The 19,053-nt window shown below is 35.9% G+C and overlaps 1 protein-coding gene across 1 annotated transcript in view; it reads right to left on the minus strand.

Moving 5' to 3' along the window:
* dnah5l (dynein, axonemal, heavy chain 5 like) overlaps positions 1-19,053 on the minus strand; it is a 58,887-nt gene that overhangs the window by 13,802 nt on the left and 26,032 nt on the right. Inside the window, exons 49-62 of the mRNA XM_073813131.1 lie at positions 18,467-18,556; positions 18,102-18,338; positions 17,592-17,759; positions 15,435-15,641; positions 14,891-15,220; positions 14,271-14,477; positions 12,769-13,011; positions 12,324-12,478; positions 11,538-12,202; positions 11,174-11,454; positions 10,877-11,092; positions 8,485-8,652; positions 6,191-6,295; positions 5,979-6,092 (exon numbers count right to left, since the gene is read on the minus strand). Coding sequence (XP_073669232.1) covers positions 5,979-6,092; positions 6,191-6,295; positions 8,485-8,652; positions 10,877-11,092; positions 11,174-11,454; positions 11,538-12,202; positions 12,324-12,478; positions 12,769-13,011; positions 14,271-14,477; positions 14,891-15,220; positions 15,435-15,641; positions 17,592-17,759; positions 18,102-18,338; positions 18,467-18,556 — 3,186 coding nt within the window. The remainder of the gene's footprint in view (positions 1-5,978; positions 6,093-6,190; positions 6,296-8,484; positions 8,653-10,876; positions 11,093-11,173; positions 11,455-11,537; positions 12,203-12,323; positions 12,479-12,768; positions 13,012-14,270; positions 14,478-14,890; positions 15,221-15,434; positions 15,642-17,591; positions 17,760-18,101; positions 18,339-18,466; positions 18,557-19,053) is intronic.

Raw genomic sequence — 19,053 nt, forward strand, 5'->3', positions numbered from 1 at the left:
ACCTTGTTCTTTTACTCCTCAGAGTCTAAAACCAGGAGGGCATATTAAGTATTCATTGTATTTTCATTTTAACAGAGCAGCTATGGTTGCGCGTTTCACACACCTCTCCAAACCACGTTGTTAACACTATGCTTGTTCGACTTCATGCGGCGCCGCAAGAACCGACAGCCGGATGACGTCAGAGTACCGCGAGTATGATTCAAGATATCATATTTCGCCTCGCTCTCGCGATACTGTGACGTCTTCCGGCTGTCGATTCTCGGGGCGCCGCATGAAGTCGAACAAGCCTATTGACAGCAGCAAAAGCTACGCATGCGCTTTTAACTTGTAAAACTCAAAGGTGTATGGGTAATGTAGTCTCTGCTCTCGGTGGGACGAATTAGGTAGCTTGCATTGTGAAGGGCGCTTTGAAAAGCGGCAGCGCAGCCAAATAATTAAATTAAGCCTCTGATTTAAACAGATGTGCAAATGAGCGTTCTGGTACGCTAGAAGTACGTTCTGGGCGCAGGGAGAGGTGGTGGTACGCTCAAGAGCTATATTTGGAAGTGGCGGTACTGAGTACTGGCGCCTACCGGCCCACATTAAAGCACTGGCGGTAGCAAAGGTAGACGGCCCTTTGAAAAGCAAAAGAAAGCTGATAAAAATGAGAAACCTACACTGAAATAAATTGGAGTAAGATTTAGGCTACTTAACAAAATCTAAACATTTTTCACTCAGAAAATGCTAGTAAATATAAACAAAATTATAAGCAGCTTTAACTTTATTACTTTTTTAATTTTAATTCACTCTTTGTTTTAGCGATGTTTATAAAGATACTATTTTTGCATTTTGATTACCAACTGTTCTACACTGAAAAGAAACTAATGTAATCTTCCTGATTTAATCACGTAAAACACAAGTCTAAACACAAGCAGAACTTTTCTGAATGATGATAATCACAAACATCCCAGAGTTTGTAAACCAATTGTTTGTAAAACATATTTAATGCTAACTTTACTTCCAAAATGTAATTAATTGTACATGGTTTAGCTGCTTGTTTTAGCAGCTACCAGTGACACAGAGTCAAGAAATTAAAAACCACCCACCCCTAGGTCTGCCAATTCTTTGCCAACCCCCAATGCTAATCGATCACCTCATCAAAGAAAACCGGTTTATCCAGTTTTCACCAGCGTGTTGGGTTTTAATATCAACCCTTGCAGTTTCTTTGTTAAAATGTAATTTAAGCAAATAGGCCTAATACATACGCTGTATGTTATTTTAAATGAATGTTTAGAACTTATAAAATTAAGTGGATATCAGGTAACTTAATTTGACATATGTTGATATAACCTAGGCTCTTAAGTACGCATTCACCATTAGACACACGCATTTCTGTCAGTTCACACGCTCACACACCAAACCTTGTAAGCTATTTATCACGCTGAGAAGTAAAATAGAACTTTTCCTGCTATACAAATTAATAAAGGGGATGCTGGTATACAGAGCATTTCTGTCGAGTTTAGAAGTACATTTTTTAGGTGTGGTCAACTTTACGCAGCGCCACAAGAACCGACAAGCAGATGACATCAGAGTACCGCGAGAAATAAAGCGGAGGAGGTTGGTTTTAAATCGCTCTCGCGGTACTCTGATGTCATCCACTCATGTTTGAGTCTGTATCAGATGAAAATACAGATTTTGAGGAACAACTTATTGTTTGGAGATTGTCAATGGACGTTTCTGAGTGGTAGGCTATGTTTGTTTTTCAGTGTAGACCTGCAAAACGCCAAATGCATAAAAATTAATTAATATTGTAATGTCTTAGCATGATATGTTTTCTAAAATGTTTAAAAATGAACAAATCAGTTGTGCGAAACTACACAGAATTTTTTTTAATGAAACATATTCAATGGTTACAGTGCCTCATGGTGGGGTTGAACCCCTGGTTCAGTTTACCCCATCTGGTTCACTTTGCCCCACAGCCACCGTTCTGGGAAACTGCCTAGCTTAGTAATTCAGGCTAATCTTTAGCTAAATCATTCACATGGTTTTATACATTAGCCTATCACCAATATTTATGGTATGAATATTTAGACCTGGATAAATCTACTTTAACATAACAGCCTTTATACCTGGTATGTATAAATTTTACTTTGATAGGATAAAAACCTGTTTTTTTGTTTAAAAAATCATACTTTAATCATAACTCTTTAATTTTTCCTTCTCTTTAACATATAAATTATGGTTGCTACCTGTATTTGTGGTCACACGGCTACAAATCTGTATGGTTGCCTAGATAAAGGGGGTGGGTCAACTTACCCACTGGCTCACTTTGCCCCACTCTCCCCTACTTGGTATTGAGAAACGGGCCTTGTTTATCGAAGCCGGAGCGCGAGCTACAAACTACAGAGCGAGTGCGCGGGTGCACAATGGTGAAAGAGCAACACACGATGTAAATAACTATACCAGTGCTCGCAGTACAGACGCTTTATATTTTAGTGTACTGCGTACCTTCACTTTCTTTTGCGTGCCACCACTTCTCATGTTGCTGGTACTTTGACTTAAAGAGTCAAAGGGCGTTTCGCTGCGCAGACAGTTCGGCAACGAAGACATCAAAATACCGCGAGAGCAAGTCGAAATGTTACATATGGTCCGACTTTACCTTTGCTCTCGCGGTACTCTGATGTCATACGCCTACCAGTCAGCGCCGCACCATTTAAAGTCGAACACACAAAGCGTCAAGGCAGGGCCGCTGGAAGTCATTTTGAACAGGGGGTGCTGTGAATTTTTTAACCAAAAAACCTATGAGCCTATAGGCCTATTTAAAATACATTTTAAAAATACATTGAGATTTACTACTTTATTGTCATATACACTTCAGGGCACACAGCCAGGGTCTGAAACACACAGACATCATCAGTTCTCAGATGAATATGCGCTATTAATCAGAAGCAAAAATACTTATCCCAGGGGGAATTACTTTCGTTACAATTTACATACAACATATAATATTATAACAACATATAATATTAATTAAACTCCACAATTTTCAATGTCCATGCGTACGAACATATTTTACTTTCGTTTTTAAGTTAGAATCACACGTCGATTAACAGATGTAAAATATTCTCACATTAACATACCTAGTATATTTTTATATAGATCTTTTTTTTTACTAAATAGTACTATTACTGTCTTTTTTAAACTTATAAATAATTCATAATTTGAACAAAAATAATGATGGGTTTAGTTCTGATATTGTATACTTTTATAAAGAAATACATGGTGTATAATTACATTTTTAGAATAGGCTTTATATAAGGTTTGTACTGTAAAAATACTCTATTTGTTACAAACAAAAGATAAAGAATTTACAAACGTGTGGAGAGCCATTTCAGCACCTGGACAGCGAAATGTTTTTTTTAAAAGCATTACTTAAAATGTTTTCTCATCTCACCATATCTACAGGTGCAGAGTCATTATATACAATAAATCCGTTGGGTAGCATTTAAAAAAAAAAACATTTAAAAGTAGATGCATTTGTTTAAAGCAAAGCATTTATTTACTTAGCTACAGATGAAGCAGCTATTTAAGCCTTCTAACGTCTCATAATTGGTCATCATTTATGTCCAAGAGACTAAATAATAATCTGTTACATTTTAATCCTTTAATTTTTCATATTAAAAAGCGTTTTTGTGTATGTAATAAACAAACCCGCGTTGTCATTCCGTTAATGCGCATATTATCTACGCGCTCTTTACTCGAGCAGAAAAAACTCGCGTCGCGCATTGCGCCGGTTGTATAATAGAAATTCCAAAGTCTCTCATGAGCTAGGGGACGAATGTCCAGGGAGTTCAGTATTTCTGTGTGGGCATGCATCAGGGAAAGGTGTGTGAGTCTTTCATGGTGCTGCGTACCAATGTCTTCAAGACGCAAGACAAAGAAAGTGCGCTCGGATGAGGCCACGGATAGGCACAGACAGTAATGAAATTAAAATCCAAAATACACGTAATAACCTACGTGTGTCAAAAATAATTTCCTAAAATATTCATAAGTAATATATCAATTGTGCAAAATATTTTTACTTAAAAAAAATATATTTCTCGCTTTCCCCTACCATGCGTCAAGGTCTGGAGGAAAAGGATACCTGCCCGGATCCCACGCACGCATCTGCAGTTATATACATTTTACAAAACCGGTATTCATTAGATTTTAAGAACTTTTTTGCCACTTTTAAAACTGTAAAACTAAATAAAAAAGATATCATATGCCGATTGAGCATGTAAGCATATGTTTTCTTGTTCGCTCCACGCAACACGGGTTTAAACGCCGTTTTTTTTTCTAAAGAATAATGTTTAAACTTTATTGGTGGTGGTTGATAATAATTTATATTGCAGAATAATGTATATTGGATTTTAGCGCAATATAAATGTATCATATTGTTATTCTTAATATAAAAGAATACTAATATATTTTTTACAACATTTTTAACTTTAAAACATACATATAAAGATGCTTTGTATAATAGCTTTGCTTCTGACAACAATTTTCTGTAATAAATCAGTAAATCAATCACAAAATGTGTTGAAAGTGGCGAATAAAATGCTTGTCAATTCAAACAAAGGTGTATAAAACCGCTTTAATTAACAATAACTAAACTGTGCTCTTTTGCATACCTCTACTTTTCTCATGTCTTTCTTTATACCACCTTTATCTTTTTAAAATCTTGCCACTTTTAGAAATAATTTGTTTGCATTTTTTGTATACTGCACACATTATTTGCATCAACTATACCCATAATAACATTTTCTACGTTTTTCTTTCAATAAAAATAAACATATTTATTATTGTCTTAACTTAAAACTTTGTTTTTTAATTTATAAATTAGATTTTATATAAATAAGTTTTAAAAGTGTTGACTGCGAACGTCTGAGATAAGATATCTGGAAGGACCTATAATATACGCCTATAATATATGTACATTTTAAATTAAAATGTCTGTTCTATTTCTAGCCATTTATTTTGTTTTGACCAAATAAAAAATACAAAAGTGACATTAAGAGATTTTATAAAGTTACTTTAATCCATTATTTTAGTAATATATTTACAAAGCCACTGAATATTTTTACTGTTATGAATAACGGCTGAAAAGATTAAAAAAATCATAACACTGACTGCCTATATGCGCAAGAAAGGTATTATTAAAGTTTTAAATATGTAAAACTAAATAAAGATATCATATGCCCACTGTACAGTATGTAAGCATAGGCCCATGTTTTCTTGTTCGCTCTGCGTGGGTTTAAACGCCGTTTTTAAAGAATATTTTTTAAACTTTATTGGTGGTGGTTGAGAAGAATTCCTCTTTCCATATGTAAAGCAATTTAGCACAATATACATGTGTCATATTATTGTTCTTAATATATTAAGAACAATAATACTAATATATTTTTACAACATTTTTAACTTTAAAACATGTATTTTTATACCACATGAATCTCTTTAAAATATTAATACTTTTAGAAAAACTGACATAATTATTAATATTATGAACAAACAATGAAACGGTGTCAAAAATCGACAACACAAATAATTAAGATATTCATTGTAAATAGAGTTAAGTGTATTAGGCTCACACTAAATTCTTTGTTGCACTTAGTATAAATGCCCATTGCACGTACAGTCATCTTAATATATGTATGCGCTGTTATGCTGGCAAGAAGTGGTTGACGTCACTTTGCTGTTTCAATAGAAATGTTAAATATTCAGCAATGCCCTTATTAACTTCTGGAAACAACCGCATTACAACGCATATAAAAATTTAGTTTTTTATGCGCCACCTGGTGGATTTTCTGTGAAGCGAAACACATTAAGGGAAAAGGGAAAGTAGCCCCCCCGAAAACACTTGCAGAATTCTGCGTGACTCCGCGAGACGATTTGGCGAATGCCGCGGGAGAAAACGCGCGTTTTTAAAGGCCACATCTGTAGCAGAACCCCTTGCAAACCTTTTCTCCACCGAGTCCATCAATAAGTGCCACAGCATTGCCCATCTTTTTTCTGCATGCTCCAGCATCGTTCTCCAGGTCCATTTTCTCCTTCATGGCCGCATCATACATGGCCTGCGCAAATGCATTGGCAATGAAAGAAATGCATTGTGTAAAGCTGTATATTCTTTTAAGAACTCAATATTATCACAACTTGTTCATGGTTGTCTTACCTGAGCCTCATCCAGCTCCTTCTGTTTCATGTCCAGCTGTTCCTGAGCCTTCCCCAGTTCCTCCTGTGCTACGGCCAGACGACCCTCCTGGAGCGCTAGGTTAGCCTGACAGAGACAAAAACTAATTTATAAAGATGTGCAACTCACACTGTTCTAGTAGATTCAGTGCAAAGGGTTTCTGATGTTTCACAGTCACCATCTTCTCTTATTCAAAGTTCCCACTCTAAGTCAAATGTCAAATTCCCTGACTTTCACCCATTATAAAGCTGAATTTTCAAGACCTTTGTCCGGGAGGCCATTAGCCTGGATAATGTAGTGTACACTACACTGTAAGTTTATAGCTTAAAGGGATAGTTCACCCAAAAATGAAAATAATGTCATTAATGATTCACCCTCATGTCGTTCCAAACTTGTGAGTCCTCCATTTATCTTAGGAACACAGTTTAAGATGTTTTAGATCTATTCTGAGAGCTTTCTGACCCTCCATTGAAAACCTATGTACGTTATACTGTCCATGTCCAAAAAGGTAATAAAAACATCAGCAAAGTAGTCCATGTGACATCAGTGGGTCAGTTAGAATTTGTTGAAGCATCAAAAATACCTTTTGGTCCAAAAATAACAGAAATTACGACTTTATTCAGCATTGTCTTCTCTTCTGGGTATGTTGTGAACCGCGTGCACGAGACCGCAGTGCCACTGCTGACGTATAACACGGATGACGTGTTATCTGGTGCGCCCACTGATCTATATAAATGACTGGATTACGCATGACGTCACACTTGTGAAGCCACCGCGCCGCCATGTTGGTATACCCAAACGTTCTATTAAATCAATGGACGTTATCAGATTTTAATGATAAAACATCACTTTACTCGTCTTCGTTTTTATATGTGAAGTTACCCTGTACATTATTACAACACAAACGTCCAAAGCATGTAAATAGTTATTTACTGAAAGTTGTACATTTTGCGTTTTAATCAGTTATTATACATTCATCTTTATTACAGTATCAGATCAGCAGACAGACAGCAGCATATTTAGTATTAATGACAATAAACGTGCTCATTCTGAAATCTAAATAAATAATCATACTTTGTACCTATGTGCATGCAATAATTTGCTAGTTTTGTAATTATGTTGTAAACGTACAAGTTACCTAAACTTATTTAGAGAAATAACGCTGACCGTCACAGTGTAGCTGAATGTCAAAAAAAAAAAAACGTTATTTATACCCGTGTCATTAACAAATGCAACAGACACACTCACCTTAACGGTTTTTTATAAATCCATTATCCTGCCCGATTAAAACATAAACATTGCAAATAACACCAGAATTAACAAATAATTAACGTACACATATCCTAAAAATTAACCTTGTGTAACTGATACGCTGTAAAGGGGGTAAATTTTGATCATGATTTTGAATGGAAGTCAATGACGCTCTCTGCCGGTTGGGTATACCAAGATGGCGGCTTGAACTCTGCGCTGACTTCACCTCACCTCATGCAGTTACGTCAAGCGTTCTATGCGCAATCCAGTCCTTTATATAGATCAGTGGGTGCGCCCCAGTTTTTTTTTTGCGCCCAAGCTTTGTTTACAGTCTGAGGGAGACATGCCAGCAGCGTTGTTTGTCAGCATTCGCAACAGACGCGGGAGAGAAGACGATGCTGAAAAAGTTGTAATTTTTTTTAAAATTTTTGGACCAAAATGTATTTTCGATGCTTCAACACATTCTAACTGACCCACTGATGTCACTTGGGCTACTTTGAGGATGTTTTATTACCTTTCTGGACATGGACAGTATACCGTACATAGATTTTCAATGGAGGGTCAGAAAGCTCTTGGACTAAATCTAAAACATCTTACACTGTGTTTCCAAAGATGAACGGAGGTCTTATGAGTTTGGAACAAAATGAGTCATTAATGACATTTTTGTTTTGGGTGAACTATCCCTTTAAATGCGTGAAATGAATAAACAGTGCTAATAAAAAGTTGTTTAAATTGGAATACCCAGATATGGTATTCCTTAAGTTAACAAGTGGATTACATTTTTTAAAAATGGAAACCAAATTGTAAGGCAACAAACAAAAATCCCTGATATTCCATGACTTGGACAAAAAAAGATAAAATTCCCTGACTTTCAATGTCTGGAAAATACCTTTTACAATTCCATGATATTCCAGAAATTTCCTGACCCGTGGGAACCCTGCTTATTGTATGATAAAACAACCTGGACATTGTGCTTAAAAATGTCTTTTTTCAATATGCAGTCATCAGGAGGAATATGATGTCACCTTTAGGGGCAGAACTTCTTTATTAATGCCAAAGAACTCCACCATAGCCTCCGTCCAGGAACAGAGCCCTGCGACGTTCCCACAGATCCTCTTGGCTGACTCTAGGTTATAATCTTCCATGTCCAGATATGGAGCAAGAAGCTCAACAGTCTCCTCAGTGATGGTGTCCTTCAAAAAAGAAATATAACACTGTTCATAACACTATTGCACTGTGAAAACATTTTAAATCTTGACTCTAATTCAAAATGTGATCAGTAAACATGTCTAGACTTGAGGTCAATGGTGCTTGACTGTGCAAAACTCTTATATGCAGCTAATGAATGCATTAATAAATGAAAATCTCTCTGAGCCCAAGAGAGGGGACATCATAAGGTCAAATATAGATTCACATGTCTGATATTTGCTTTATTTCTGTCCTAGTGTTGATTTTAATGCAACTGTGTTCTGACTTTGATGAATGCGTGTAAACACACCACACCGGCTTCATGCTGCTCTAAACACGGATTGTTCCCTACATACGACAGCCGCTATAATCCTGTTTACACAGTCTAAACAGATGGATATTCCAGCATGACCTATATTCAAAAGAGCACAGCTTCTAAAAATAGAGACTGACAGCGAATAGGTCTATATTAACAATACTTCATAAATATGATAAGGGGAGTTTTCGCTTGCAGAGAGTTTGATTGACAATCACAGTGAGTTATGAAGTTTCACACTAATGCTATTATCACCTTGCAGCGATGAAATTAAGCTTTTCTGTATTAATGCACCATTAATACAGAATTTAAAGGGATAGTTCACCCAAAAATTTAAATTCTGTCATCATTTACTCAGTCTCATGTTGTTACAAATCTGTATAAATTTCTTTGTTCTGATGAACATGAATGAAGATATTTTGAGGAATGTTCGTAATCAAAAAAAAAGCACAATCGTAAAAACAATCGTACAAATCATCTTAGTCTTACGGCCGTTACCCAAAAGCTTTGCAACTTAAGTAGCACTTGAAAATCGTCGTAGATCTACGAGTGCTCAGGAGTAATCGAAAATCCCTAAGTGCATCGTAAGTGACAGAGCTACAATGTCATCTGCAGGACAATCGTCAAATTGCACCTAAACTTTATTTCTGTATATTGACGATAATGTAATGTTTTAAATGTATATTTATTTATTGGGTTATTCTTTGTTTATTGGTTTAATATAAAAAAAACTTCAATCAACCACATGCAAGTTTTTCAATTGGTAATAATGTCTCACTGTCTTTCATCTTAAATTTAGAAGGCAGTACTTTAAAAGATTAAAGTTTTGCAGAGACATTGTATTATTAGGTTTTAACCTTAATTCATTCTCTGATTGTGAGGTTAATTATAACCAAAGGTTGTGCTTACTATCCCATACGGCAGAAATATATTTTTTTATATATTTCAAAATTTACCAAAAATGGCCAACAAATATATTTGCTGAAATATACTTTAAAATATGTTTACAAAAATATTTTTCCCCGATATATTTTTTGGCCATTTTTTGTATATTTTTAAATATATTTTTGTCCAGAGAAATATATATGTTTGCCGTCTGTATAGAACAGTGTATAAATCTGTGCTGGTAAAGTAAGTGTAAAATAAACATTTTGTACATAGAAAGGCATAAGATATTAATATAATCAAATAACAACTAGTAATATAAACTGCAAATAGCATTGCACAATGGGATGAGTCCTAACTAAATGTGGAAAATATTATTTTACATTGCACAAATTATTAAAACATTTAATTAGTGATTTAACAATATTAAACAATATTATTAACAATATTATTACCTGCAGATTGGATGAAGATCATTAGGCTAAACATAAAAAAAAAAACAAGCGTCTGCTACAATTATAAGTCATCATATAGGTGACATTTCAGCACTTGACAAACGAACAGCGACTCGTAAGTAGCACTTAAAGCATGCTTTTTAGGAAACGCACGTGAAAGAATAACGCAAGTAGCTTGTAGAAAGCGCTCTTAAAGGGACAGTTCACTTTAAAATGAAAATTCTGTTTTACTCATCCTCATGTTGTTCTAAACCTGTATGAATTTCTTTTTTCTGATGAACACAAAAGAAGATATTTTGAGAAATGATGGTAAACACACAGCAGATAGTGACCGTTGACTTCCATACTAGGAAAAAATAGTTTGGAAGTATTGTAATAAATAATGAAGAAAATATTTTGATAAATGACACAGCACAGCACACAGTTGACGGTACCCATTAAATTCCATAATATTGTTTTATTCCTACTATGGAAAGAACATTTTCATTTTTGGGTGAAATACCCCTTTAAGAGATGTATGGTCACAGACCATTTTATAAAGATCTAAACTGAAATTCTAGGATGCCCTCTGACCTTGTTGAAGGACAGCAGCTGGCCGAGGAACCCTGTATTGTTCATTAATTTAAGAGCTTCACTCCATGAAGGTTTCAAGCAGGGTCTCTCAGGGTCCATGGTTACCGAATCCACTCGTCGCTGAAACAGTATCAGCACACAGTCCATGATCCGCATGATCAGATGAGGAGGCTTTCCCAGCTTTCGCACCGTTGCAATGTCGGCCGGCTTTATGGTCTAGAAAACATGAATGGAATGAAGTTATATGAAAGTGTGAAAATAAGACACGTTTTAGAGGTAAGTTGGTGTGCGCCAGACCTGCAGTGCAGCTTCAGCCGCTGCTAACGCTGGTTCAGCTGCTTCTAGTTTGGACTCTGCCACCTTCTTTTCTTGCTCAATTTCGTCCACGATGGCCTGGGCCTTGTCTTTCACCTTTTGTACCTGGGCTTTCACTTGTTCGGCGGCCGTAGCTTTGCTCATGACCTCCCGCAGGACTTCATCTGCTTTGACTGAGGCCACAGCCAACACCTTCTCCTTCTCTCTCAGCTCCACTCGCAGCTGGTTGACCGACTGCTCGGCCTCCATGAGTCGGTCCAAACCTGCAGACGAGATGTCACGTAAAAAGGCTGATACATTAAGCAAGCTTAGGTTACATTCTGATTGAATGTTTAACACAACAAACCTGTGTTCATTCGTTCTGCCAACATCCCCACATGCTCGATTTTGTCAGAGTAAATCGTCTGGTATCCCTTAATAAACGTCAAGTAGGATTTAGGTGTCACATAGGTCTGACGTCTAAAGCGCTGGAAGTACTCGGTACAGATTTCAGCCACCATATCCTGGAACGTTCCCATAGTCTCCACCACGCTCCTCTTCACCTCGTCCGAACATCGAAGCGAGTAGTTGGAAAGGAAATGCTGAGCGACGGCCACCAAAGCGTCTCGGGGCCAACGCTGGAACCAGACCACGGTGCAGCCGGAGATAAGCCCAGGAAACTTCATGGCCCGGGAACGCAATTTCTCGCCAACCGGAGAGAAGCAAAGAGCAACGTGGAGGTTGCTGCGCACCCTGGAAAGAAAGTAGTTGTATAGGTTGTCGATGGTGGGCGGGCAGCGCGGAAGGTCCCTCTTCATGGCTGGAATGAGACTTTGGGTGATCTCGTCCACCTCGTCTCGAGGAAACAGGTTTGACACTTCTCCGGATGCCAGCACGTTGTTCATGTACTCGAGAAAGGCTTCGTCCTTGATATCGTTGTCAGTGAAGATAAAGGTCACGCCCTTTCCTTCCAAACCCGCAATTCTGTACAAGGCTTTAAGGTCCTCGATTAGATTACTCACATTGTATGTTCTGTAAGAAGAGAAATTATGGTTAGGATTGTCAAAGAATGTTTTCGGCACATAAAAACTTCATAGATGCAGGTGGTAAAATATAAAACGTATTTGATAATATAGCCATTCAATAGTCTCACCGTGTCAGTGTTATTTGGAAGCTCTGGTATCCAGCTATGAAGGATGCAAGTCGAGTAAGACTCTGTTTCCCAGAACCCCCCACTCCAACTAGTAGTGCATTACCCCGAGCTGTCCGGATTATGCGAGAGATCTTCACTAGGTGGACCATAGCATCCTGTAAGACCACAATAAGGTTTGAAATCAATTCAGTTCTAAAAGGCTAAATGTCTTTCAGAGATCATGCACCCCACCTTTAATATATATATATATTATTTCTGTTGATTTTGAGGTAAAATATGACCTGCGCAATTTTGTGAGATTCACGTAAATAAATATTTCCATGAAATAGAGAAAAATGTTTTTATTAAAATGTATTTATACCTATGTTGGGTTGTTTCAACTTGTGATTTAACTTGTGACTCTCCAAAGTTTGGTTAAAACAACACAATGTTTTTTAAGACCAACCTCAAAGAAGACCAGGTCCATGGCTGCTCCTCTGATGGTATCGTTATACTGCTGTTGAAACACAGACAGGCGCTCTGATAAGCTTGTAAAGGAAGGAATGGGCTCGTAGATCTTCGGCGTCTCTGCTTCTGCATCTTCAGGTTCATCCCCGGTCATCTCAGGAGCATCCCTCAGGAAGTCCACAAAATACTCTTCCCATGGCCCAGGCTCTAAAAGACCAGAACCATGATCCTCTTCTGTGACCTGAAAAGCACAGAACAGTAAAGAAATGAGATAATTAATACATTTAACAATGCGTTTTATATTATATTGTATTGTATAATTATATTCTGTCAACAGTGTCTCAGTCTCATTGGCTCCTGGACATGCTCTTATTTGTCCAATTTTTTACTATATTTAGGGCTTTCAAAATAAAATTGTGTATTTGCAAAATATATTTGTGTGTATATTGTATATAAACACACATACATGTATACAATAAATATGCTATGTATATATATATATATATATATATATATATATATATATATATATATATATATATATATATATATATATATATATATATATATATATATATATATATATATATATATATTATCTATATATAATATAAAATATATCCAAAAATAAATAAATATATCCAAAAATAAATAAAAAAATAAAGTAATTAATAAATATATCCAAAAATAAATATATAAAGAAATCAATAAATATATAAAGAAATCAATCAATAAATACATACATAAATACATACATATTATCTCAAAAAATTAAAATATATCAAAAATTAAATAAATATATCAATAAATAAATAAACACAAATAAACTAACTAACTAAATATATATATATATATATACACTAGTGCTGCCAAACGATTAATCGCGATTAATCGCATACAAAAATGTGCTTGAGTAATACATTTGTGTGTGTATTGTTTGTAATAATTATGTATTTATAAATACACACATACATGTATAATTTTTATTTATTTATGGATAGATTTTTTTAACATAAAATATATTAAAATCTACATAAATATATATACACATGTAAATGTTTCTTAAATGCATGCATGCATGTGTGTGTATTTATATGGACCATTTCAAAAGATATAAACAACACTGTCCAGAAGCACTTCCTGTTTCAGTTTTTGAACACTAGATAAACGTTGGGATAAAATATAACCAACAGAACATATAAAACTTCATTAAAATGTTAAACAAACATCTTAAAGATAATGATATATGTGAAATAAATTAAAAAACAGTCACAAACTGAAACAGGAAGTTTTCTGGACCAGTGTTGTTTACATCTTTTGAAATGGTCTATATACAAAATGATTACACACAGTGCACACACTTATATTATGCAAAAAAAACTTATTTTGTATGCGAATAATCGCGATTAATTTTTTGACAGCCCTAATTATATTTATAAAAAATTTTAATATATCATATTGTGCAGTCCCATGAAGGCTCTTGTGATTGAGTTGACACACCCTCTGTAAAATGGCATTGAAGGTCTCTCTGTCCTTGTTATCAATGAAGCGGTCTGCGATGACCCGCGAGCACTCGTGACGGAGGAGAGAGGCCAGGAGCTGAGGTGTTTGACACACTTCTGATCCCACAGTGAGAACCCCCTGCCAGATCCTGCTCAAGTCACGCAGGTTAAATATGTAGTGGAACTTTGCAGGGGATGGTAGCATCTGAAAACATCACATTAACATATTATTATTATTATTATTATTATTTTAGGATGTATGACTACCATAACATCGTTATTGCCAAAAGGTTTGATTATCTTTATTGGTTTCAGCGTATAGCATTGGTTTAGTTTACCCCATAAGCATTTTATATGTAACTCACATCTCATTTTGAAACATACTACTGACCACAAGAGGGAACCATTTATTAATAATTGGCTCACCTTGTGCTTTGGCTATATGCATGCTTGAAAACATTTTCTTGAACTTGTTTGGGTGTTTTTGATTAATGCATAAATGGTTAAATTTTCATTGTTCAACAATAATTGTCCATGCCTTGGAAATCAAATTCTTGACTTTGGCTGTTTATATCACTTGAGCCAGGTACTAATACTAATAAGTTGGTAAGGAAGTACCTTAGCTTTGACAGCTTGCCACACTTTTCTGGTGGTGGGGACCATAGCGGCTGCCAGTGAGCACACTTCCTCAGAGAATCCTCTTTCCGGACAGAAATAACCACTGGCCAGCGTGTGAAAGATCTTATCTATGGATGAATTTGAAGGAAGAGTGCAGTTAAACACACAGAACTTGCGTTTGAGTCGCTGGGGGATGTCATTGCGCCCGCCGCCGGGATGGATCATGGCAGCTATCAGCTGCAAGTCGACAACACCGGTGAATTCCCCAGGCCGCTCCAGGCTGTAGAAACCTCCCTGCTCCATCAGCTGACGCACAATCTCATTAGTTATCTGATAAATAAAAATACTGCAAGGTCAGTGAAGTACATATCTTTTTCATATTTTGTCAATTTTATAAATGGGGGCTGTTAGAATATTCTTCTCCTGGAATAAAACACTATATGGAATGTCCCTGCCCCCAAACATAATCTGATCCATTTCTTACACATTTGCAAAAAAAATACACACTTTATCTTGACTCCAATTGAATCATATGACACCTGACCTGATCGCCCCACTCATTGATAACTGGCATGTTGATGTCATCAATGAACACAGTCATCTTCTTTCCTGCAGGAGGTCCATAAGTGGTGCCCATCCTTTTGTCTATATAACTCTCAATTGTCTGCTGGAACATGCCAGGCTGGGTGGCTGAAGAGAAGTTCAGTGTTTTGCTTAAATGAGTTTCCGGATCATATTTGTTTGTGTACCCCTGTAAAAGTTTTAAAAGCATATTTCTGTCAGAAAGCAAATACTTATTTGTTTATTAAATTATTTATTTAAAGTTTAAACTTAAAAGTTTCCATGAATTTTATTTACAGCAGGGAAAATAAGTATTTGACACATCAGCATTTTATCAGTAAGGGGATTTCTATGTGGGCTAATGACACAAAAATTTCACCAGATGTAGCCATTAAGCCAAATATTGAATTGGGGCTAAAGCAGCTGATATCAATTAGTATTGATGGGGGCAGGGTTTCTCTCTCAACACTGAGAGATTTCAGGCGATCTCCTGGCTTTCTATTCCATTTGGCACTTTGTTATCTTCATGTGTTCAATACTTATTCCCTGTGTCATTTCACTTTATTTATTATGACTCAACTTGTATACTTAAATGTTCTGATTACTTTGTATCAATTCAATATTTGTCTTGATGGAAATTTTGTGTCATTAGCCCACTTAGAAATCCCCTTAATTATAAAAATGCTGATGTGTCAAATACTTATTTTCCACTCTGTATGTATAGTCTGACCTTTATAAAAAGCTGCAATGTTTTATGTTTTTAACCACATATTTGACCCTGGACCACAAAACCAGTCATAAGTAGCACGGGTATATTTGTAACAATACAATACATTCTATGGGTCAAAATTATAGATTTTTTTAATGTCAAAAATCAATAGGATATTAAGTAAAGATCATGTTCCATGAAGATATTTTGTAAAATTCCGACCTTAAATATATTAAAAAATTATTTATCTTTAGTAATACGTGTTTCCTAAGAAAATTTGTTTAGCTAAATACAAAGCAAGATGAAAAATATTAATAACGAAACAGATCAGAGGCACCATTCACTTCCATAGTATTATTGTTTCCTACTAATGAAGTCAATGGTGCCCCTGATCTGCTTTATCACAAACAATTTTCAAAATATTTTTATTTGTATTCAGCAGAACAAAGACATTTATACAGATTTGTAACAACTCAAAAATGAGTATATGATGACAGGATTTTCATTTTTGGGTGAACTATCCCTTTAATGCATTTTTTAAGGCATTCTCATGTGCGTTCACACCAGACACGAATCAAGCGAATAGATCACGCTATTCGCGTGTAGTTGGACGCTTGAACATTTTGAGTTAACTTGCTTCAGATGCGTGTAAAAATCGCGTCATTTGTGACAATCAGACACTAATGCGCTCAGTTTGCTGGCTTTAACTAGCTTGTAGTCTCAATATATATACAGTATATATAGCTTAAATTGAGTAAAGAGCGTTTTTTACAACTTACCAGATTGTCCGACCTACTCAATTACTTTTCTTCCAAGCAAGATCCTTTTTATTCCTGTTTCTATAAAAGTACTAAGATGTGTCGTACAGATTCGGGTGTTCACATACAGCGACCGTGATTGTTGTTTCGTATTTCTGCATGCTTCGTCGTAATCACGTCACTACTAGGGAATCTCCTAATTGGTCAACGCAGCTCTAATATCCGCTAAAGTTCAGATTTTCAACTCACTCAAATTTTCAACTCACGCAAATCGTGCCGCGGGATGTCTGTTGCAACTTTGCATTGACTTCACATGTAAATCACTTGGGCTAAACGCTTTATTCGTGTCATTCGTTGTCCAGTTCATTTGGACAACTTTAAAGAAGATTTTTTCACTATTAAGATTTTTGTGCACCATCAGATTCCAGATTTTCTAGTAGTTGTATCTTGGCCAAATATTGTTTATGCAATAGAAAACTTATATATTTAACTTTCACATAAAGTAAAATTTAATAATAAAAAATTGAAATAAAAAATTGACCCTAAAGACCATGTAGCCTATCTTTTTAGTACAGGGTCACATGCAGTTGCAGCAATTATAAAACAAGGTTTAAAATCATTCAGCAAAGTAAATTTTAGGAACGACTACTCTGCTAATAATAATCACAATTACCTTGATCATGACAGTCTTGGCTGTTCCCTGTTCACCAATGAGCAGGACAGCTTTGCCTTGTTTCACTATCGTTTGCATCAGAAAGTCAGTCCGTATGTTGTCGACATTCGGTACAAGAATCGAGGCGTAGTCAGGAACCATGTCTTTGGGATAGTGATACTCTGGCACCTAATAATGACACCACAAACAAAATGTTTAATATTAAAGCTAGCAACTCACCTTGATCTATAATTCATGAAACACTGAGGAAGAACATAAAAATGGGGGGCATTAAAGGAAATAAGAAAACAAAGATACATGGTTAATTTATTTTTGTGACATGCTTAACGAAAGATCACAAAAGGTGTCCGCATCACACTATGCTTGGTTTCTAACCCTGGCTAACTAATGTTTCATAATTACAATAAAAAAAAAATCTCTCACTAAATATTAATAATACTGTTTCCAAATAACCAGTGCAAAAAGTGGGAAAAAACACTCACACAGTCAAACACATTTTAATAATTTTACCCTTTTGGACCAGAGGTCCCATTCTCCAGTCTCATTGACCATAAACTCAAAGATGGTCTGCTCTCCTTGAGTTTTGGGCAGGTCCAGGCTGGCAGAATGTTTTTTGAGAAACATCTCCATCTTGGCTCGATCATCCAGCTCCAGTAAAGCTCCAACAGACCACATGACAGCAAACATGAAGAGCCGATTCATGTGCGGCGCTGTTAAAAACTTCTCCTCCACGGCTGGCAACAGCCCCTGTGATTACAGGATGTCAAACAGTTGGATGCTGGATGAGCCACATTTAAAGCCATTAATAAACAGCCAATAAACACAACTGTGATCACTTATAAATATATGTGTCAGCACTATAGTAGGTGGGTTACCTTTAAAAGATCAATGGTCTGCTTGATGTACATGCACTCCAACAGTAGCATTTTAGGAGAAACTGCAGTGGTGATGAAATTCATCAAATCCTAAGGAAAATTTCCATTTCCATTAGTTACAGTGAATTTAAAGGCAGGGTGCATGATCTCTGAAAGCCAATGTTGACATTTGAAATCACTTAAACAAACACGCCCCTACCAGTGGTGTAGTCTAGATTTTTGTAGTGAGTATACTGTGATTTTTCCCTCTCACCCTTATGCTCACTCGTCCTAGCGCGACACCTCATAAGCACCACCACACTCACAGATGCATACAGTATAGATATTCATGTAACTAAGAGCATTCTGAAAGTGTACTCATAAACACATAAACTGAATGTGTTATCAACATGTCAGTTTATAAGAAAAAAAGACTTTAACAGCCAATGGGTTTACAGCTGGGGAAACTGGACTGATTTTTAGACTGGTTTAGTGTTAATCAACATCTAACTCGGGGACAAAAGTTATTTAACTGTTAATTAAAATTAAATAAATCTTCAATCTGTGGCTAACACATGCATTAAAGGAGAAAAAAATATTCAATTCTT

The sequence above is a fragment of the Paramisgurnus dabryanus genome, chromosome 22, assembly GCF_030506205.2.
Source record: "Paramisgurnus dabryanus chromosome 22, PD_genome_1.1, whole genome shotgun sequence".
Lineage (NCBI taxonomy): Eukaryota > Metazoa > Chordata > Actinopteri > Cypriniformes > Cobitidae > Paramisgurnus > Paramisgurnus dabryanus.